The sequence below is a fragment of the Bombina bombina genome, chromosome 7, assembly GCF_027579735.1.
Source record: "Bombina bombina isolate aBomBom1 chromosome 7, aBomBom1.pri, whole genome shotgun sequence".
Classification (NCBI taxonomy): domain Eukaryota; kingdom Metazoa; phylum Chordata; class Amphibia; order Anura; family Bombinatoridae; genus Bombina; species Bombina bombina.
The window spans coordinates 354,262,493-354,285,328 of NC_069505.1; the positions used below are offsets into that span (position 1 = coordinate 354,262,493).

The 22,836-nt window shown below is 39.8% G+C and overlaps 1 protein-coding gene across 1 annotated transcript in view; it reads left to right on the forward strand.

Moving 5' to 3' along the window:
• NUP210 (nucleoporin 210) overlaps positions 1–22,836 on the forward strand; it is a 1,597,588-nt gene that overhangs the window by 274,132 nt on the left and 1,300,620 nt on the right. The window contains 2 exon segments of the mRNA XM_053721041.1: positions 3,609–3,749; positions 6,067–6,204. Coding sequence (XP_053577016.1) covers positions 3,609–3,749; positions 6,067–6,204 — 279 coding nt within the window.

Genomic DNA, 22,836 nt, shown 5'->3' on the forward strand with positions numbered 1-22,836 from the left:
CTTTCTGGGTTTCCAGATGGATTCAGTGTCCATGACTCTGTCTTTAACAGACAAGAGACGTCTAAAATTAATTACAGCTTGTCGAAACCTTCAGTCACAATCATTCCCTTCGGTAGCCTTATGCATGGAAATTCTAGGTCTTATGACTGCTGCATCGGACGCGATCCCCTTTGCTCGTTTTCACATGCGACCTCTTCAGCTCTGTATGTTGAATCAATGGTGCAAGGATTACACAAAGATATCTCAATTAATATCTTTAAAACCGATTGTTCGACACTCTCTAACGTGGTGGACAGATCACCATCGTTTAATTCAGGGGGCTTCTTTTGTGCGTCCGACCTGGACTGTAATTTCAACAGATGCAAGTCTCACAGGTTGGGGAGCTGTGTGGGGATCTCTGACGGCACAAGGAGTTTGGGAATCTCAGGAGGTGAGATTACCGATCAATATTTTGGAACTCCGTGCAATTTTCAGAGCTCTTCAGTTTTGGCCTCTTCTGAAGAGAGAATCGTTCATTTGTTTTCAGACAGACAATGTCACAACTGTGGCATACATCAATCATCAAGGAGGGACTCACAGTCCTCTAGCTATGAAAGAAGTATCTCTAATTTTGGTTTGGGCGAAATCCAGCTCCTGTCTACTCTCTGCGGTTCATATCCCAGGTATAGACAATTGGGAAGCGGATTATCTCAGTCGCCAAACGTTGCATCCGGGCGAATGGTCTCTTCACCCAGAGGTATTTCTTCAGATTGTTCAAATGTGGGAACTTCCAGAAATAGATCTGATGGCGTCTCATCTAAACAAGAAACTTCCCAGGTATCTGTCCAGATCCCTGGATCCTCAGGCGGAGGCAGTGGATGCATTATCACTTCCTTGGAAGTATCATCCTGCCTATATCTTTCCGCCTTTAGTTCTTCTTCCAAGAGTAATCTCCAAGATTCTGAAGGAATGCTCGTTTGTTCTGCTGGTAGCTCCAGCATGGCCTCACAGGTTTTGGTATGCGGATCTTGTCCGGATGGCCTCTTGCCAACCGTGGACTCTTCCGTTAAGACCAGACCTTCTGTCTCAAGGTCCTTTTTTCCATCAGGATCTGAAATCCTTAAATTTAAAGGTATGGAGATTGAACGCTTGATTCTTAGTCACAGAGGTTTCTCTGACTCTGTGATTAATACTATGTTACAGGCTCGTAAATCTGTATCTAGAGAGATATATTATAGAGTCTGGAAGACTTATATTTCTTGGTGTCTTTCTCATCATTTTTCTTGGCATTCTTTTAGAATACCGAGAGTATTACAGTTTCTTCAGGATGGTTTAGATAAGGGTTTGTCTGCAAGTTCCTTGAAAGGACAAATCCCTGCTCTTTCTGTTCTTTTTCACAGAAAGATTGCTATTCTTCCTGATATTCATTGTTTTGTACAAGCTTTGGTTCGTATAAAGCCTGTCATTAAGTCAATTTCTCCTCCTTGGAGTTTGAATTTGGTTCTGGGGGCGCTTCAAGCTCCTCCATTTGAACCTATGCATTCATTGGACATTAAATTACTTTCTTGGAAAGTTTTGTTCCTTTTGGCCATCTCTTCTGCCAGAAGAGTTTCTGAATTATCTGCTCTTTCTTGTGAGTCTCCTTTTCTGATTTTTCATCAGGATAAGGCGGTGTTGCGAACTTCTTTTGAATTTTTACCTAAAGTTGTGAATTCCAACAACATTAGTAGAGAAATTGTGGTTCCTTCATTATGTCCTAATCCTAAGAATTCTAAGGAGAAATCGTTGCATTCTTTGGATGTTGTTAGAGCTTTGAAATATTATGTTGAAGCTACTAAATCTTTCAGAAAGACTTCTAGTCTATTTGTTATCTTTTCCGGTTCTAGAAAAGGCCAGAAAGCTTCTGCCATTTCTTTGGCATCTTGGTTGAAATCTTTAATTCATCTTGCCTATGTTGAGTCGGGTAAAACTCCGCCTCAGAAAATTACAGCTCATTCTACTAGGTCAGTTTCTACTTCCTGGGCGTTTAGGAATGAAGCTTCGGTTGATCAGATTTGCAAAGCAGCAACTTGGTCCTCTTTGCATACTTTTACTAAATTCTACCATTTTGATGTATTTTCTTCTTCTGAAGCAGTTTTTGGTAGAAAAGTACTTCAGGCAGCGGTTTCAGTTTGAATCTTCTGCTTATGTTTTTCATTAAACTTTATTTTGGGTGTGGATTATTTTCAGCAGGAATTGGCTGTTTTTATTTTGTCCCTCCCTCTCTAGTGACTCTTGTGTGGAAAGATCCACATCTTGGGTAGTCATTATCCCATACGTCACTAGCTCATGGACTCTTGCTAATTACATGAAAGAAAACATAATTTATGTAAGAACTTACCTGATAAATTCATTTCTTTCATATTAGTAAGAGTCCATGAGGCCCTCCCTTTTCTTGTGGTGGTTATGATTTTGTATAAAGCACAATTATTCCAATTCCTTATTTTATATGCTTTCGCACTTTTTTATCACCCCACTTCTTGGCTATTCGTTAAACTGAATTGTGGGTGTGGTGAGGGGTGTATTTATAGGCATTTTGAGGTTTGGGAAACTTTGCCCCTCCTGGTAGGAATGTATATCCCATACGTCACTAGCTCATGGACTCTTGCTAATATGAAAGAAATGAATTTATCAGGTAAGTTCTTACATAAATTATGTTTTTTTTTTTTATTGAGAGAAACACATGTGAACATCAAGTATTACATCATACAATAACATCACAAAATATGATCCCAAGGAATCAGGAACAGAAACAGGCAATGCAATTTCAACAGAGAATTATCTTCAATATTTCTCATTTGCACATAACATATAAATTCTCAAATATCTCAGAAATTTCTCAAGAGCCTAAGACACCTAGGTTCCTCACATGTAATTATCTCCCATATTTTCCATTTTATTATTATTAATTATTTTATTTAAATGTCAACAGTAATTTACAAAAACAAATGTCAGAAGAAATCAGAAAAGTCAAACAGTTCAAAAATTGTTTTACATTTAAATCGAGAACAGTGAGCAAGTAAATAAATTTAATGCAATTTTAAACAACTTTCCAATTGTACTTATATTATCACATTTGATTTGTTCTCTTGATATCCTTTATTGAAAGAGCAGCAATACACCACTGGATCTAGCTGAACACTGGATCTAGCTGAACACCACTGGATCTAGCTGAACACATGTGTGAGCCACCAATCGCCATTACTGCTTCTGAGCCTACAAAGAATACCATAGAACTAAACAAGTTTGAAAACAGAAGTAAATTGGAAAGTTATTTAAAATTATTTGTGCTTTCTGAATCATAAAAGTTTAATTTTGAGTTGACTTTAGGTCTGATTGTTCACTGGCTGATAAGCAGTACTCCCACTGCTTTACTGGCCCATAGCAATATACTTAATAAATATACAAAATTATTTTTATCCTTCATAGAGGAACATCAGTTTAAAAAAAGAAGAAAAAAAGGAAAAATTAGATGCAACAAAGAAAAAATGACTTCAATGTATTTTATTGGAGACGCTGATCTATAAAGGGAAATGCTATTTGTTTTTGTTCCTTAACATTATTTGACTTTTCTTTTTTTTTGTTTTCAGAATATTCGGATAGAGGTAAAGATGATTAATGAATACTTTGAAGTACTTGAAAGCTCTCTAAATGGTTCCTATCATCGTGTAAAAGTGCTAAAAAGTGGTCAGACCACTATAGATGCTGCATTAACATGCATGGTTGATCAGGTATGCTAACATTTCACATATAAACTGTTCTTAAAATAGTATTCTGCTTTAATACAATTCTTTACCTTAATTATTTTACTAATGCAGGGTTTAAAGTAAGAAAGTTGTTAACCCTTTAATGACCACAGCACTTTTCCATTTTCTGTCCATTTGGGACCAAAGCTATTTTTACATTTTTGTGGTCTTTGTGTTTAGCTGTAATTTTCCTCTTACTCATTTACTGTACCCACACATATTATATATCGTTTTTCTCGCTATTAAATGGACTTTCCAAAGATACCATTATTTTCATCATATCTTATAATTTACTATAAAAAAATTATAAAATATGAGAAAAAAATGGAAAAAAACACACTTTTTCTAACTTTGACCCCCAAAATCTGTTACACATCTACAACCACCAAAAAACACCAATGCTAAATAGTTTCTAAATTTTGTCCTGAGTTTAGAAATACCCAATGTTTACATGTTCTTTCCTTTTTTTGCAAGTTATAGGGCAATAAATACAAATAGCACTTTGCTATTTACAAACCATTTTTTTTTCAAAATTAGCGCTAGTTACATTGGGACACTGATATCTTTCAGGAATCTCTGAATATCCCATGACATGTATATATTTTTTTTTAGAAGACAACCCAAAGTATTGATCTAGGCCAATTTTGGTATATTTCATGCCACCATTTCACCGCCAAATGCGATCAAATACAAAAAATCGTTCACTTTTTCACAAATTTTTTCACAAACTTTTGGTTTCTAACTGAAATTATTTACAAACAGCTTGTGCAATTATGGCATAAATGATTGTAAATTTTTATTTGGGATCCCCTTTGTTCAGAAATAGCAGACATATATGGCTTTGGCGTTGTTTTTGGTAATTAGAAGACTGCTAAATGCCACTGTGCACCACACGTGTATTATGCCCAGCAGTAAAGGGGTTAATTAGGGAGCTTTTTGGGGTAATTTTAGCTTTAGTGTAGTGTAGTAGACAACCCCAAGTAATGATCTATGCCCATTTTGGTATATTTCATGCCACCATTTCACCGCCAATTGCGATCAAATTAAAAAAAAAGTAAAATTTTTCACAATTTTAGGTTTCTCACTGAAATCATTTACAAACAGCTTGTGCAATTATGGCACAAATTGTTGTAAATGCTTCTCTGGGATCCCCTTTGTTCAGAAATAGCAGACATATATGGCTTTGGCATTGCTTTTTGGTACTTAGAAGGCTGCTAAATGCCGCTGCGCATCACACGTGTATTATGGCTAGCAGTGAAGGGGTTAATTAGGTAGCTTGTAGGGAGCTTGCAGGGTTAATTTTAGCTTTAGTGTAGAGCTCAGCCTCCCACCTGAAATATCAGACCCCCTGATCCCTCCCAAACAGCTCTCTTCCCTCCCCCACCCCACAATTGTCCCCGCCATCTTAAGTACTGGCAGCAACTCTGCCAGTACTAAAATAAAAGATATATTTAGGCTTTTTGGGGGGGTTTTAAGCATATTTACATATGCTGCTGAGTAGGAGCCCCCCTTAGCCCCCAACCTGACTGATCCCCCACCAAACAGCTCTCTAACCCTCCCCCTCTGCCTTAATGGCCGCCATTTTGGGTACTGGCAGCTGTCTGCCAGTACCCAGTTTAGAATAAAATAGTTGCTTTTTTATTTTTTCCCCATTTTCTGTAGTGTAGCTCCCCCCCCCCACCAAAGAACAAACCCCCACCCCTCCTAGATACCTTTGATTGTTATTTTTTTTTTAAATATAAACTTTTTTTCTGACACTTTTAGTTCTGTCTTTTCTGTAGTGTAGCGGTTCCCACCCGCTCCCGCCCCATGCACGCGCCCGCCCGCCGTGCACGCGCGCGCGCCTGTGCGCGCCCCCATCGGCCCCGCCCCCGATCCCGCCCCCCTCTAAATTACCCAGCCCATCGATGGACGCCCACCCGCCTCCCAAGTCGGCTCCCACCCACCAACGATACCGGCCATCGATGTCCGGTGCAGAGAGGGCCACAGAGTGGCTCTCTCTGCATCGGATGGCCATCTACAGTTATTGCAGGATGCCTCCATATCGAGGCATCACTGCAATAACCGGAAAGCAGCTGGAAGCGAGCAGGATCGCTTCCAGCTGCTTTCCACACGAGGACGTGCAGGGTACGTCCTCAGGCGTTAACTGCCTTTTTTTTGAGGACGTACCCTGCACGTCCTCGGTCGTTAAGGGGTTAAACAAAGTCCCTTGTTGCTTTTCAGAAAAGTATTTAAGACACTACTGACCTGTTAATGCATTTTTACATTACACATAATGTATATTCTTTATTTTCCTTTACAGGATGGAGGTGTACATGTTCTTCAAAACCCTGTTAGAAACCAACAAGAAGTAGAAATATACACACCGATAAAACTTTCACCAAAGATATTGACGTTTCCATGGCAGCCAAGACCAGAGGCCTACCAGTATACAATAAAGGTATTCAGTCTCTGTACATCTTATTATCCTGTAAAACACTGAATATATGTTTACAAAGTTAAAGAAATAAATCAGGGAAAATAATTGATGGGCCCTGTACAAATTGTGCATTTTCTGTTTAATATTTTTTTTATGTCAACATGTATGTCAATGATACTTGGCCTAATCCCACTTCAGTTTATCTAGAAACTTCCCTGACATTTCCGGGCCTCATTTCTTCATGTGTACTGTACCTTTCTATATTTTATATTTTTAAGAATAGCATAGGTAGTCTTAAAAAGACATAGGGGTCAATTTATTAAATGCCGTGCAGACATGATTCGCTGTAAATGCCAATAGCATACGCTGTCAGCACATTGCACAAGCATTTCTTGTGAAATGCTTTTGCAATGCTGCCCCCTGCACATTCGCGGCCAATCGACCGCTAGCAGGGGTGTCAATCATCCCGATCAGATCGGAATGATTGCAGTCCGTTACCTAAAAGGTAGCAGAGAAGTTCGGGAGTAGATGTCTTATGACCACGGCTTCTTAACTTATGTTTCCGGCGAGCCGGAATCTACAGTGGTAGATAGCAGCTTCGGCTGCTTATTAAATCTACCCCATAGACTGAAAATTGAAGTACACAGATGAAAAAATGTGGGCACACTCTGTAAAGATTCTTGTACTGAAGCTACTCCCTTACTGTATTTAGGGCAGCTTACTCCTAATTGGCCTTTAAACAAAATGATTCAAACGAGGATACTATATTGTGGATGCTTGACTAGATTCCTTTCTTGCACTGATTTGATCTTCTGTATCCTTTGTGGTATGGTGCAAGCCTTCTCAGACACACCTTGATGTGGAAGGATTCCAGTATACGCTTTACCCATATAATTATATTTGAAACTAAACTTTTACTTTCATATTCGTTTATCATGATTACATATTTATTTAACGGTTTGTGTATGCTTTTGTTAGCATGTGAAGTTTTTGACAAGCTGTGATATTTCCACACAAGTACATCTTTAGCTTTTTTATTTTATCAGATGGTGAGAGTCCATGAGCAATTACTTATGGAAATATTCCCCTCACTAGGTGGAGGCAAAAGACACCCCAACACTCTAGAACTTGAAATACCTCCCACTTCCCCATGATCCTCAGTGATTTTCTTTTGCCTCCTGGATGAGGAGTGAGGTGACAATGAAGTGCAAGATCTACTCATCGTTTGAAAGGGAATCCTAACTGATCTGAGGCCCAAATTATCCTCGCACTAAAGTCATTCATTAGTTTTTCACCCAGGCAGTGAAAAGCCTTTTCTCAGTGAGAAATGTCACAGGCCTCCCAGGTGAAAGTTGGACGTGTCACCAATCTCCTGGTCTACAGTGAGCTGCTCCTTGTGGAACCACAGCCCTCCCCAGGTGAAATGTGGACTTGTCTACCAATCACCTGTGTTGTAGATGCTGTTACTAATTTAGATCCTTGGCATTGTGGAAACAAGTTGCTGCGTCTGAAGTAAGCCCACGGGACAAAGGTGCTGAATGTTAAGTACCTGCACCTTACAAGCCCACCGACTAATAGTATGAATATTAACATATATATTTTGTTAAATATTTCTTATAGACAGTATGTTTCTTTCATACAGGTGGTGAGAGTCCACGATCCTTTACTCATGGGAATTACTTCTCTACCTCTAGGAGGAGGCAAAGATTCCCAAACCCCAAGAGCTCTATATAAACCCTCACGCATACCTCAGGCTTTACTTGGCCTCCGTTGAGGTGGTTGAAGAATGAAAATGTGCAGTGTTCTTCGTGGAGAGGGATCTTCAATCTATGTAAGGCCTGGTTCCCCTCAGAGTACAGTGTCGGAGGCATGTACTTGGAGTATGGTCATTGATTCTACGGTTCCACCTCATTACTAATAAGTGACTGGCTAAAGAGAAAGGACTTGAACTATGAGTTCCCAAATTGTTATTGTAAAAGAAAACAATGACCAATAGGTGAAATATAGGTTATCAATATCATGTCCTGCCATCACAGTCGCAGATAACAGGACAAAGCAAAGTGACCCCACTCAAATTAGATGTAGTGGGAAACTCTTGTACAATATATTCACACATATTATAGCAACTAGTATCTTGCTTCCAGCAAAAAGCCTCATCCTTAGTCAGCTTAACAAAAAGAAGATTCCTTAAGTATAGCAGAATTAGCCTAATCCATATATATATATATATATATATATATATATACTTGTGTGTATATATATATATATATATATATATATATATATATATATATACAGTGTATATATATATATATATATATATATATATATATATATATTTCTAGGTGGTATGAGTCCACAAAATCCTTACTCATGGAAATTCACTTCTTGGCCTAACACCCCACAACCAAGCTGTAAGTATCTCTCCCACTTCCCCCTCTCTCCCAGTAGTACATTGCTTGTCAAGGAGAGAGGCATTTTCAGGATTTTTTTTGAAGATTTACAGGGATATTAATCCCAAATTTCATTCAATGGATAGTTCCTGGAAGAGCGGAATTTAGCAGAGTAAATATTCTCTCTGGAGTTGTGATCATAGCTGAGCCTGCCATGGGTGTCACTGGGAAGTTCCCTTAGCCTCCTCCAGCTTGGCCTGGCAGATGTACTCCCTCAGTATATACTTATTGTAAATTACAACATTGGATGGGTTTCCTCTGCATTCTCAGGATTCACAGCTGGGTAAGATCAGTGGAGTGGGCATTCTTAAGGTAAGTGGTTATTTTTCCCACATGGCCCGCAGGCTATCAACAGTACACAGGTCAGTGTTCTTTATAGCCACTTAAAACATATGCATATAGCAAGCCTTACTTAATCCCCATATGTACCTTCCATTACGGTTTGAACTTCTAGGTTACTGTATGCAGCATATTAGGGGAATGCAGTATAAATTGTTTGCATTTCTGCATGCTCTGTATTTTTTTTATTTATTTGGGGTTTTTAATGTTTATGGCACTGTGTTGTTTTGTCAATTGCCGCCTCAATTGTCTCTCAAAGCGCTCTGTAGTCTAGTTCGTGCACCTTAGGCTGAGCAGAGAGACTGCTGTTTTCATGTGAGCGCATATGCTTACATTTTAGGCAAATCTGCAGCCAGGGTATATACCACTTCTCCTAGTATACATGGTCTAACACAGAGCACAACACTGGGGTGAAATTTGTGCAGTCCATTTATGGCTCTGCATCTGGTTAGTGCTCCTGAACTAGAAAGAAGCCGGATGAATGCAGATGTTGTGGTCGGCTCTCTCGCCATAACTCCAATTGGCACACTTTTTTTTTATTTTCACTCTGGTGACAGCCATGTTGATCTACAGCCAACCTATTGAACATAGAATGCCTACACTGGAGGGGTTTGGATCGCCCTATATGGTGAGCGCTCAAGGAAATTTTGGAATTTTTAGTGACCCTAAAAATATTGATATTTCTCTTGTAAGATGTATTGAGTCCACAGATTCATCCTTACTTGTGGGATATTCTCCTTCCCTACAGGAAGTGGCAAAGAGAGCACCCACAGCAGAGCTGTCTATATAGCTCCTCCCTTAGCTCCACCCCCAGTCATTCTCTTTGCCTACTCTAAGTACTAGGAAGGGCAGAGTGAGTGTGGTGACAAAAATGTTAGGCCTAGATTTAGAGTTTGGCTCAGCCAATCAGATTGAGCTCGCATTCTATTGGCTGTTCCGATCAGCCAATAGAATGCGAGCTCAATCTGATTGGCTGATTGGATCAGCCAATCGGATTGAACTTGATTCTGATTGGCTGATTCCATCAGCCAATCAGAATATTCCTACCTTAATTCCGATTGGCTGATAGAATCCTATCAGCCAATCGGAATTCGAGGGACGCCATCTTGGATGACGTCCCTTAAAGGAACCGTCATTCGTCGGGAGACGCCGGAAGAAGAGGATGGATCCGCGTCGGATGCTTCAACATGGACCCGCTCCGCACCGGATGGAAGAAGATCGAAGATGCAGCTTGGATGAAGATGTTTGCCGGTCCGGATGTCCTCTTCTTGCCGGATAGGAGGAAGACTTTGGAGCCTCTTCTGGACCTCTTCAGCACCGGATGCCAGGACGGATCGGTGATACCTGTTGAGGTGAAGATAAGGTAGGAAGATCTTCAGGGGCTTAGTGTTAGGTTTATTTAAGGGGGGTTTGGGTTAGATTAGGGGTATGTGGGTGGTGGGTTGTAATGTTGGGGGGGGGGGTATTGTATGTTTTTTTTTACAGGCAAAAGAGCTGATTTTCTTGGGGCATGCCCCGCAAAGGGCCCTGTTCAGGGCTGGTAAGGTAAAAGAGCTTTTAAATTTATTAATTTAGAATAGGGTAGGGAATTTTTTTATTTTGGGGGTCTTTGTTATTTTATTAGGGGGCTTAGAGTAGGTGTAATTAGTTTAAAATTGTTGTAATATTTTTCTTATGTTTGTAAATATTTTTTTATTTTTGTAACTTAGTTCTTTTTTATTTTTTGTACTTTAGTTAGTTTATGTAATTGTAGTTATTTGTAGAAATTGTATTTAATTTATTTATTGATAGTGTAGTGTTAGGTTTTATTGTAGGTAATTGTAGGTATTTTATTTAATTAATTTATTGATAGGGTAGTGTTAGGTTTAATTATAACTTAGGTTAGGATTTATTTTACAGGTAAATTTGTTATTATTTTAACTAGGTAACTATTAAATAGTTCTTAACTATTTAATAGCTATTGTACCTGGTTAAAATAATTACAAAGTTGCCTGTAAAATAAATATTAATCCTAAAATAGCTATAATATAATTATAATTTATATTGTAGCTATATTAGGGTTTATTTTACAGGTAAGTATTTAGATTTAAATAGGAATAATTTATTTAATAAGAGTTAATTAATTTCGTTAGATTTAAATTATATTTAACTTAGGGGGGTGTTAGTGTTAGGGTTAGACTTAGCTTTAGGGGTTAATACATTTATTAGAATAGCGGCGAGATTCGTTCGGCAGATTAGGGGTTAATAATTGAAGTTAGGTGTCGGCGATGTTAGGGAGGGCAGATTAGGGGTTAATACTATTTATGATAGGGTTAGTGAGGCGGATTAGGGGTTAATAACTTTATTATAGTAGCGCTCAGGTCCGCTCGGCAGATTAGGGGTTAATAAGTGTAGTTAGGTGTTGTCGACGTTGAGGGGGGCAGATTAGGGGTTAATAAATATAATATAGGGGTCGGCGGTGTTAGGGGCAGCAGATTAGGGGTACATAGGGATAACGTAGGTTGCGGCGGTGTACGGAGCGGCAGATTAGGGGTTAATAATAATATGCAGGGGTCAGCGATAGCGGGGGCGGCAGATTAGGGGTTAATAAGTGTAAGGGTAGGGGTGTTTAGACTCGGGGTACATGTTAGAGTGTTAGGTGCAGACGTAGGAAGTGTTTCCCCATAGGAAACAATGGGGCTGCGTTAGGAGCTGAACGCTGCTTTTTTGCAGGTGTTAGGTTTTTTTTCAGCTCAAACAGCCCCAACATTTTCTCCAACATTGGTGTGTCCGGTCCACGGCGTCATCCTTACTTGTGGGAATATTCTCTTCCCCAACAGGAAATGGCAAAGAGCACAGCAAAAGCTGCCCATATAGCCCCTCCTCAGGCTCCGCCCCCCAGTCATTCTCTTTGCCGCTCTGAACAAGTAGCATCTCCACGGAGATAGTGAAGAGTATGTGGTGTTTAGTTGTAGTTTTTTATTCTTCTATCAAGAGTTTGTTATTTTAAAATAGTGCCGGTTTGTACTATTTACTCTAAAACAGAAAAGGATGAAGAGTTCTGTTTAAAAGAGGAGTATGATTTTAGCAGCAGTAACTAAAATCAATTGCTGTTCCCACGCAGGACTGTTGAGCCCAGAGAACTTCAGTTGGGGGGAACAGTTTGCAGACTTTTCTGCTCAAGGTATGACTAGTCCATTTCTAACAAGACTGTGTAATGCTAGAAGACTGTCATTTTCCCTCTTTGGGATCGGTAAGCCATTTTCTTAGACTCATAACAGAATGAATGCTTATTAATGGGCTATATACTGGTTGACACTCTTGTGGGCTAAATCGATTGCTTTATTCAATATTTATATACGGTTTGAAGTGATTTTAAAACCTGAGAATAATTGGGGAACGTTTTTAGGCACCAGGCAGTCGTTTAGACACCTTCCCAGTCAGGAAGGGCCTTTCACTCTAGTAGGCAGAGCCTCATTTTCGCGCCATAATTGCGCAGTTTCTTTTGGATGCAGTGCATGCAGCTTCATGTGAGAGGGTCTGGTGGCCATTAAAAACGTTCCTGGAAGGCTTATTTTGTGTCGAATAACCCCCAAGGACAGGTGAAGCCGCAGCAAACGCTGTGGCTGGGACTGTAGTGGGTTTAAAGTTGCTAATTGATAAAACAGCTCCGGTTTCCTCATTTAAGGGGTTACAATCTTGAAAATTGGGATGCAATACTTTTAAGGCATTAAGACACTAGGGTGCAAATTTGGTAAAGATCGGATATTTCCTTCATAGTTTTTCACATATCCAGAAATAAAGTGTGCTCTGTTTAACATTTAAAGAGACAGTAACGGTTTTGTTTAAAAATGGTTTTATTGCATTAATAGCCTGTATAAGTCTGTCTAACATGTCTATACCTTCAGATAGATCATGTTCTGTATGTATGGAGGCCAAGGTGGCCCCCCCTTCAAATGTGATAATTGTGCCATGGCGTCTAGACAAAGTAAGGACAGTACTGTCACATTTAATGAGGTTGCCCAAGATGATTCCTCAAACGAAGGTAGTGGGAATAGTTCATCATCCTCTCCTTCTGTGTCAATACCAGTTATGCCCACGCAGGCGATTCCTAGTACATCTAGCGCGCCAATGCTTGTTACTATGCAACAATTAACGGCAGTAATGGATAATTCTATAGCTAATATTTTATCCAAAATGCCAGCATTTCAAAGAAAGCGTGATTGCTCAGTTTTAAATACAGTAGAGCAAGAGTGCGCTGACGATAATTTATCTGTCATACCCTCACACCAGTCAGAATTGGCAGTGAGGGAGGGTTTGTCGGAGGGAGAAATTTCTGATTCAGGAAGAATTTCTCAACAGGCAGAACCTGATGTTGTGACGTTTAAATTTAAGTTAGAGCATCTCCGCGCCTTACTTAAGGAGGTACTAACTACGCTGGATGATTGTGACTCTTTGATCATTCCAGAAAAATTGTGCAAAATGGACAAATTCCTAGAGGTCCCGGTGCACCCTGATGCCTTCCGATACCTAAAAGGGTGGCGAACATAGTGACTAAGGAGTGGGAGAAACCAGGCATACCTTTTGTCCCACCTCCTATATTTAAGAAAATGTTCCCCATGGTCGACCCAAGGAAGGACACATGGCAAACAGTCCCTAAGGTTGAGGGGGCAGTTTCTACACTAGCCAAACGCACGACTATTCCCATTGAGGACAATTGTGCTTTCAAAGATCCTATGGATAAAAAATTGGAGGGTTTGCTTAAAAAGATTTTTGTTCAGCAAGGTTTCCTCCTCCAACCAATTTCGTGCATTATTCCTGTCACTACGGCGGCGTGTTTTTGGTTCGATGAACTAGAAAAGTCGCTCAATAAGGAGACTCCATATGAGGAAGTCATGGACAGAATTCACGCACATAAGTTAGCTAATTCCTTTATTTTAGATGCCGATTTGCAATTGGCGAGGTTAGCGGCGAAAAATTCAGGGTTTGCAATTGTGGCGCGCAGAGCACTCTGGCTAAAGTCTTGGTCGGCGGATGTATCTTCCAAGACAAAATTGCTTAATATTCCTTTCAAAGGTAAGACCCTTTTTGGGCCAGAATTGAAAGAGATTATTTCAGACATCTCTGGGGGAAAGGGCCATGCCCTCCCACAGGATAGGCCTTTTAAGGCTAAGAATAAGTCCAATTTTTGTTCCTTTCGTAACTTCAGGAATGGACCGTCTCCTAACTCTGCAGCCTCTAGACAAGAGGGTAAGGCTTCCCAGGCTAAGCCAGCTTGGAAACCAATGCAAGGCTGGAACAAGGGTAAACAGGCCAAGAAGCCAGCTGCTGCTACCAAGACAGCATGAAGGGGTAGCCCCCGATCCGGGACCGGATCTAGTAGGGGGCAGACTCTCTCTCTTTGCTCAGGCTTGGGCAAGAGATGTTCCGGATCCCTGGGCACTTGAAATAGTCTCCCAGGGTTATCTTCTAGAATTCAAGGAACTTCCTCCAAGGGGAAGGTTCCACATGTCTCGCTTATCTTCAGACCAGATAAAGAAACAGGCATTCTTACATTGTGTAGGAGACCTGTTAAAGATGGGAGTGATACACCCAGTTCCAACAGTGGAACAAGGTCAGGGGTTTTACTCAAACCTGTTTGTAGTTCCCAAAAAAGAGGGAACTTTCAGACCAATTCTGGATTTAAAAATTCTAAACAAATTCCTCAGAGTTCCATCGTTCAAAATGGAAACCATTCGAACAATTTTACCTACAATCCAGGAGGGTCAATATATGACTACCGTGGATTTAAAGGATGCGTACCTACATATTCCTATCCACAAAGATCATCATCAGTTCCTAAGGTTCGCCTTTCTGGACAAACATTACCAGTTCGTGGCTCTTCCATTCCGTTTAGCCACTGCTCCCAGAATTTTCACAAAGGTGCTAGGGTCCCTTCTAGTGGTTCTAAGACCGAGGGGCATTGCTGTAGCACCTTATCTAGACGACATTCTAATTCAAGCGTCGTCTCTTTCCAAGGCAAAGGCTCATACAGACATTGCCTTTCTCAGATCTCACGGGTGGAAGGTGAACGTAGAAAAGAGTTCCCTGTCTCCGTCAACAAGAGTTCCCTTTTTGGGAACAATAATAGATTCTTTAGAAATGAAGATTTTCCTGACAGAGGTCAGAAAGTCAAAGCTTCTAAACGCTTGTCAAGTTCTTCACTCTATTCTGCAGCCTTCCATAGCTCAGTGCATGGAAGTAGTAGGATTGATGGTTGCAGCAATGGACATAGTTCCTTTTGCTCGAATTCATCTAAGACCATTACAACTGTGCATGCTCAATCAGTGGAATGGGGACTATGCAGACTTGTCTCCCCAGATTCAAGTAGACCAGGTAACCAGAGACTCACTCCGTTGGTGGTTGACTCAGGATCACCTGTCTCAGGGAATGAGTTTCCGCAGACCAGAGTGGGTCATTGTCACGACCGACGCCAGTCTATTAGGCTGGGGCGCGGTCTGGGACTCCCTGAAAGCTCAGGGTCTATGGTCTCGGGAAGAGTCCCTCCTCCCGATAAACATCCTGGAACTGAGAGCGATATTCAATGCGCTCCGGGCTTGGCCTCAACTAGCGAAGGCTGGATTCATAAGATTCCAGTCGGACAACATGACGACTGTAGCTTACATCAACCATCAGGGAGGAACAAAGAGTTCCTTGGCGATGAGAGAGGTATCAAAGATCATCAAATGGGCGGAGGATCACTCCTGCCACCTATCTGCAATTCACATCCCAGGAGTAGACAACTGGGAGGCGGATTATCTGAGTGCCCAGTTAACTCAATTATGGGGCATTCCAGACATGGATCTGATGGCGTCTCGTCAGAACTTTAAGGTTCCTTGCTACGGGTCCAGATCCAGGGATCCCAAGGCGACTCTAGTGGATGCATTAGTGGCGCCTTGGTCGTTCAACCTAGCTTATGTGTTTCCACCGTTTCCTCTCCTTCCCACGCTCGTAGCCAGGATCAAACAGGAGAAGGCCTCGGTGATTCTGATAGCTCCTGCGTGGCCACGCAGGACTTGGTATGCAGACCTGGTGAATATGTCATCGGCTCCACCATGGAAGCTACCTTTGAGACAGGATCTTCTAGTACAAGGTCCATTCGAACATCCAAATCTAGTTTCTCTGCAGCTGACTGCTTGGAAATTGAACGCTTGATTTTATCCAAGCGTGGGTTTTCAAATTCAGTGATAGATACTCTGGTCCAAGCCAGAAAACCTGTGAATAGAAAGATTTACCATAAAATATGGAAAAAATATATCTGTTGGTGTGAATCCAAGGGATTCTCCTGGAGTAAGATTAAAATTCCTAAGATTCTTTCCTTTCTCCAAGAGGGTTTGGATAAAGGGTTGTCAGCGAGTTCTCTAAAAGGACAGATTTCTGCTTTATCTGTTTTGTTACACAAACGCCTGGCAGCTGTGCCAGATGTACAAGCTTTTGTACAGGCTTTGGTCAGAATCAAGCCTGTTTACAGACCCATGACTCCTCCTTGGAGTCTAAATTTAGTTCTTTCAGTTCTTCAAGGCGTTCTGTTTGAACCCTTACATTCCATAGATATCAAGTTACTATCTTGGAAAGTTCTGTTTTTGGTTGCTATTTCTTCTGCTAGAAGAGTTTCTGAATTATCTGCTTTGCAGTGTGATCCACCCTATCTGGTGTTCCATTCAGATAAGGTCGTTTTGCGTACCAAGCCTGGTTTTCTTCCAAAAGTTGTTTCCAACAAGAATATTAACCAGGAAATAGTTGTTCCTTCTCTGTGTCTGAATCCAGTTTCAAAGAAGGAACGTTTGTTACACAATTTAGATGTGGTCCGTGCTTTAAAGTTCTATTTAGACGCAACTAAGGATTTCAGACAAACTTCATCTTTGTTTGTCGTTTATTCTGGTAAGAGGAGAGGACAAAAAGCTACTGCTACCTCTCTTTCTTTTTGGCTGAAAAGCATCATCCGATTGGCTTATGAGACTGCCGGACGGCAGCCTCCTGAACGAATCACAGTTCACTCTACTAGGGCTGTGGCTTCCACATGAGCCTTCAAGAACGAGGCTTCTGTTGATCAGATATGTAAGGCAGCGACTTGGTCTTCTCTGCACACTTTTGCCAAATTTTACAAATTCGATACTTATGCTTCTTCGGAGGCTATTTTTGGGAGAAAGGTTTTGCAAGCCGTGGTGCCTTCCGTTTAGGTAACCTGATTTGCTCCCTCCCTTCATCCGTGTCCTAAAGCTTTGGTATTGGTTCCCACAAGTAAGGATGACGCCGTGGACCGGACACACCAATGTTGGAGAAAACAGAATTTATGCTTACCTGATAAATGTCTTTCTCCAACGGTGTGTCCGGTCCACGGCCTGCCCTGGTTTTTTAATCAGGTTTGAAAAATTTCTTTCTCTATACACTACAGTCAACACGGCACCCTATAGTTTCTCCTTTTTTTCTCCTAACCGTCGGTCGAATGACTGGGGGGCGGAGCCTGAGGAGGGGCTATATGGGCAGCTTTTGCTGTGCTCTTTGCCATTTCCTGTTGGGGAAGAGAATATTCCCACAAGTAAGGATGACGCCGTGGACCGGACACACCGTTGGAGAAAGAAATTTATCAGGTAAGCATAAATTCAGTTTTTTACCGGTTTTGACGTTTTTTTTCAATCCGGTTTTGCCATTAAGGGGTTAATTGTTTATTTGCATAGCTGTGCAAAGTTACTAAGGCTTTATGATGCTACTGTAAAAATTTCGTTAAGTTTACTGCTTTTTTACACTGTTTTGCAGAATTTGTGCAGCTTTTTTTCTCTTAAAGGCACAGTACCATTTTAATTCTAAGTGTTATTTACTTTGATTACAGTGTTTTCCAAGCTTGCTTGTTACATTACTAGCCTGTTTAACATGTCTGACACCAAGGAAAATCCTTGTTCAATATGTTTGGAGGCCATTGTGGAACCCCCTCTTAGAATGTGTCCCAATTGTACTGATATGTCTATAAACTATAAAGAACATATATTAGCACTTAAAAATAGAGCAATAGATGATTCTCAGTCAGAAGTAAATGAGGGTTCGCCATCTAGCTCTCCCCAAGTGTCACAACCAGTAACGCCCGCACAAGTGACGCCAAGTACTTCTAGTGCGTCAAATTCTTTTACTTTACAAGACATGGCCACAGTTATGAATACAACTCTCACAGAGGTTTTATCTAAACTGCCTGGTTTACAAGGAAAGCAGGACAGCTCTGGGTTTAGGAAAAATGCTGAGCCGTCTGACGCTTTAGTAGCCGTATCTGATATGCCCTTACAATGCTCTGAAGTAGGGGTGAGGGATTTGTTATCTGAGGGAGAAATTTCTGATTCAGGAAAGACGCTTCCTCAGACAGATTCTGATATGACGGCCTTTAAATTTAAGCTTGAACACCTCCGCTTATTGCTCAGGGAGGTATTAGCGACTTTAGATGATTGTGACCCTATAGTGGTTCCAAAGAAATTGTGTAAAATGGATAAATACTTAGAGGTTCCTGTTTACACTGATGTTTTTCCAGTCCCTAAGAGGATTGTGAATATTATTACTAAGGAGTGGGATAGACCAGGTATTCCGTTCACTCCCCCTCCTGTTTTTAAGAAAATGTTTCCCATATCTGACACCATGCGGGACTCGTGGCAGACAGTTCCTAAGGTGGAGGGAGCTATTTCTACTCTGTCTAAGCATACAACTATACCTATCGAAGACAGTTGTGCTTTCAAAGATCCTATGAATAAAAAAATAGAGGGTCTCCTGAAGAAAATTTTTGTTCATCAGGGTTTTTCTCTCCAACCTATTGTGTGCATTGTTCCGGTAACTACTGCAGCTGCTTTCTGGTTTGAGGCTCTAGAAAGGCTCTTCAGATGGAGACTCCATTAGAGGAGATTATGGACAGAATTAAGGCCCTTAAGTTGGCTAATTCTTTTATTACAGATGCCGCATTTCAACTGGCTAAATTAGCGGCAAAGAATTCAGGTTTTGCCATTTTAGCACGCAGGGCGTTATGGCTTAAGTCCTGGTCTGCTGATGTGTCATCTAAATCTAAACTTTTGAACATCCCTTTCAAAGGAAAGACCCTATTCGGGCCTGAACTGAAAGAGATTATTTCAGACATCACTGGAGGGAAAGGTCAGGCCCTCCCTCAGGATAGATCAAATAAGATGAGGACCAAACAAAATAATTTTCGTTCCTTTCGGAACTTTAAGAGTGGTCCCGCTTCAGCTTCCTCTGCTGCAAAGCAGAGGGGAATTTTGCCCAATCCAAGTCAGTCTGGAGACCTAACCAGACTTGGAACAAGGGTAAACAGGCCAAGAAGCCTTCAACTGCCTCTAAGACAGCATGAAGGGGTAGCCCCCGATCCGGGACCAGATCTAGTAGGGGGCAGACTCTCTCTCTTCGCTCAGGCTTGGGCAAGAAATGTTCACGATCCCTGGGGTGTAGAAATTGTGTCCCAGGGATATCTTGTGGAATTCAAAGACTCCCTTCCAAGGGGGAGATTTTTAACCTCAGTGAAATACAGTTAACTAAAACACAAGAGGATATACTGAAAAAAGGGTTATCCTTCGCCCCCACCTCCACAATGAATAAATTCGAACACTATATAAACATTAACCAATTTGTGAGAAGACTAACCCTAAAGAAGTATTTTTTAAAAAATCCGATTGTTGATAACAAATCAGATGAGACTAGGAAAGGATATATACACACCAACTTCAGAGCTAAGTCGAAATTCTTTCCAACACAGGAGAAAGGAAATTATATAGAGTCCTTTGAAAAATTGGTTAAACAAGATCTAGAAGAAATGGACATTAAACAAAATAAAAAGTGGAATTTGAGTTTGAAAGAAAAAACAATTCTTAAAGAATTACAATCAAGATCCGATATAGTGATAAAGCAAGCCGATAAAGGGGGTGGGGTTGTGATTACGAGTAATTTGTATTATAAAACTGAGGCATATAGATTATTGAATGATATTTCTACATATAAAAAACTTCTAAATGATCCAGGTGATGAGTATCAAGGTAGATTAAGAACAATGCTTGAAGAAGCAAAAGTAACAAATTTGCTGACAGATTCAGAATATAACTTTTTATTAATCAAAAACTTCAGGACTCCCATTTTTTACTTCCTACCGAAGATTCACAAAAATATGAAAGAACCACCAGGACGCCCGATAATATCGGGTATTGACTCAATTACCTCCAATCTATCACAGTATATTGATTATTTCTTGCAGAACTATGTGAAAGAACTCCCCTCATATATATCAGATTCGGCACATTTTTTGAGAATATTAAAGGAAGTAAAATGGGAAGATAACTTTGTGCTAGTCACCTGTGATGTCAGCTCCCTTTATACTAACATAGAACACAATTTGGGTTTACAAGCAATAGAGAGATTTTTTAATAATGACCCAGAGATGACTAGCACACAGAGTAGATTCCTGTTGCAATGTATCAGGTTTATATTAAACAATAACTATTTCAAATTCGAAAATGGATATTTCTTACAGGTGAAAGGTACGGCTATGGGCACAAGGTTCGCACCCAGTTATGCTAATTTGTTCATGGGGGTATTCGAGAATGAAGTTATAGATCATTCCCCATGGGGTGCGAACCTTGTGCTCTATAGACGTTATATCGACGACCTGTTTTTAATTTGGAAGGGAGACACAGAATTATTGGAGCTGTTTATTGATGACCTTAACTCCAATAAGTTTCGTTTAAATTTCACTTATGAAAGTAGTAATCATAAAATAAACTATCTAGACATAGAAATAGAAATAAAAAATAACGAAATAAAAACAAAGACCTTTTTTAAAAAAGTCGACTCTAATAACTATATAGACTCAGAGAGTTGTCATCATATTAAATGGAAAAAGAACATACCAAAGGGTCAATTACTACGTGTTAGAAGGAATTGCACAGATATAGGAGACTTCGAAGAACAATCAAAAGTGCTTATAAAAAGGTTTGGACAAAAGGGATATGACACCAACAGAATTACACAGATAGCGAATGAGGTTAAGAGTATAGATAGAGAAGAATTGCTAAAGAAAAAAGATAAGACAAGAAAGGAAGAGGAGAAAGGAAAACTAGATATACCATTAATAACAACGTATTCGGCTAATCACAAACAATTCCAAGGAATAATTAAAAAACACTGGCATTTGTTATTGAAAGACCCATTAATAGGGCCTAGCATAGGAATGAACCCAAGATTCATCTATAAAAAGGCGAAGAACCTTAAATCGATATTAGCACCCAGCGAATTTAAACATGGAAAACAACTGTGCAATAAAGGATACAAAACCCTTAAAGGAGAAAAAATTGAAGGTTTTTTTCCGTGTCACCAGTGCAAATCCTGCAAACATAGCACAAAATTAAAACAGATAAAATCAGCTAAAGATGGAAGACTAACTAAAATAACGGATATTATTAGATGCACGGATATGAATATTATTTATATGTTACAATGTAGTTGTAATTTAAGGTATTTTGGACAAACGGGACGAAAGTTAAAAGACCGTATACGGGAACACATTCTAGCAATAGAACATCTGAGGGAAGATACCATTTTGTACAAACATTTTAAAGAGGTCCATAGTGGTAACACTGATGCCTTAAAATTTTGGGGAGTTAAAAAAGTAATATCAGATGGGAGAAGAGGTAATATAGGGTTGAAATTGTTAAAACATGAAGCAGAATTTATTTTTAATTTTGGAACACTCCACCCTAAGGGACTTAACAGTGAAATGGATCTGAATTCCTTTATATAAAATGTACAAAGCACACATCCAAAGATAGAATTTAACTATGACACATAAAAAAAAAAAAAAAAAAAAAAAAAAAAAAAGATAAAGCTATAAAAAAAAAATTAAGGAAGGGAGACTAGTTGATTAGCTCAATGAGTAAGGCTAGAACCTTATAAGTATAAGGTACCAGGGTTCGAATACAAGTAAGAATATGTGATAAATGTTTAATTTTCAAAAGTAATAAAAAGAGGAAATAAGTCAAATGCTATAATATGAACATAGGAAGTAAAGCTACAATGGTAGCATAATGGATAAAGAGTTAGCTTCCAACCACAGAGGTTGGGAGTTCGAATACAAATGAGAAATATTGAGAATTGTTAAAATCTTTTAAAGTATAATAAGAAGGGGAAATAAGTTAAGTACTAGAATTTGAACTGAGTAAGCATATCCTCAAAAGTAGCATAATGGATATGGAGTAGATTTCCCACCACAAAGGTTGAGAGTTCGAACCTAGGATGGTTTGAGAATATTTATATTAACCTCATATATATAAAAAATTCAAAAAAATTCAATTAAAGAATGTAAGGTGCTTGGGGTTAATACGATTTAAGCTAGTTTGATGAGATTTTGAGAATATTTAATCATTTGCTAGTGGTTATTATATATTTTTTAATATATTAGAAGTAAATTACGAGTAAAATTTTTCACTGAGTCTTGAGAACGATACAGTGACAAGTGGAAAGTTAATATTAAGGACATTTTGAACAAACAAATTATTTGAGAACCAAGAAAGGGTTAACAGAACTCCCTTTAAATAAACGGAATCAGCTGGCTGTAGGCATCTTGACAAAGGCTCCCTGGTGAGCTGAAACGCGTAGACTTGTCTATTATCCAGCCCTGTAGAAAGGAAAAAGACTACAGAGACACATTCACATTCACTCCCAGAACCGTCACGCCAGTAAGACTTGGAGGACCTGGCTATACGGTAGGAGTACAGATCAACCGTTTCTTCTACTAGTGTGCACACTAAGGATACCAAGAGAAGACTACCAGCACTTATTAAAGGTACTCTGAATGTATTTTCAAAAGACTCAC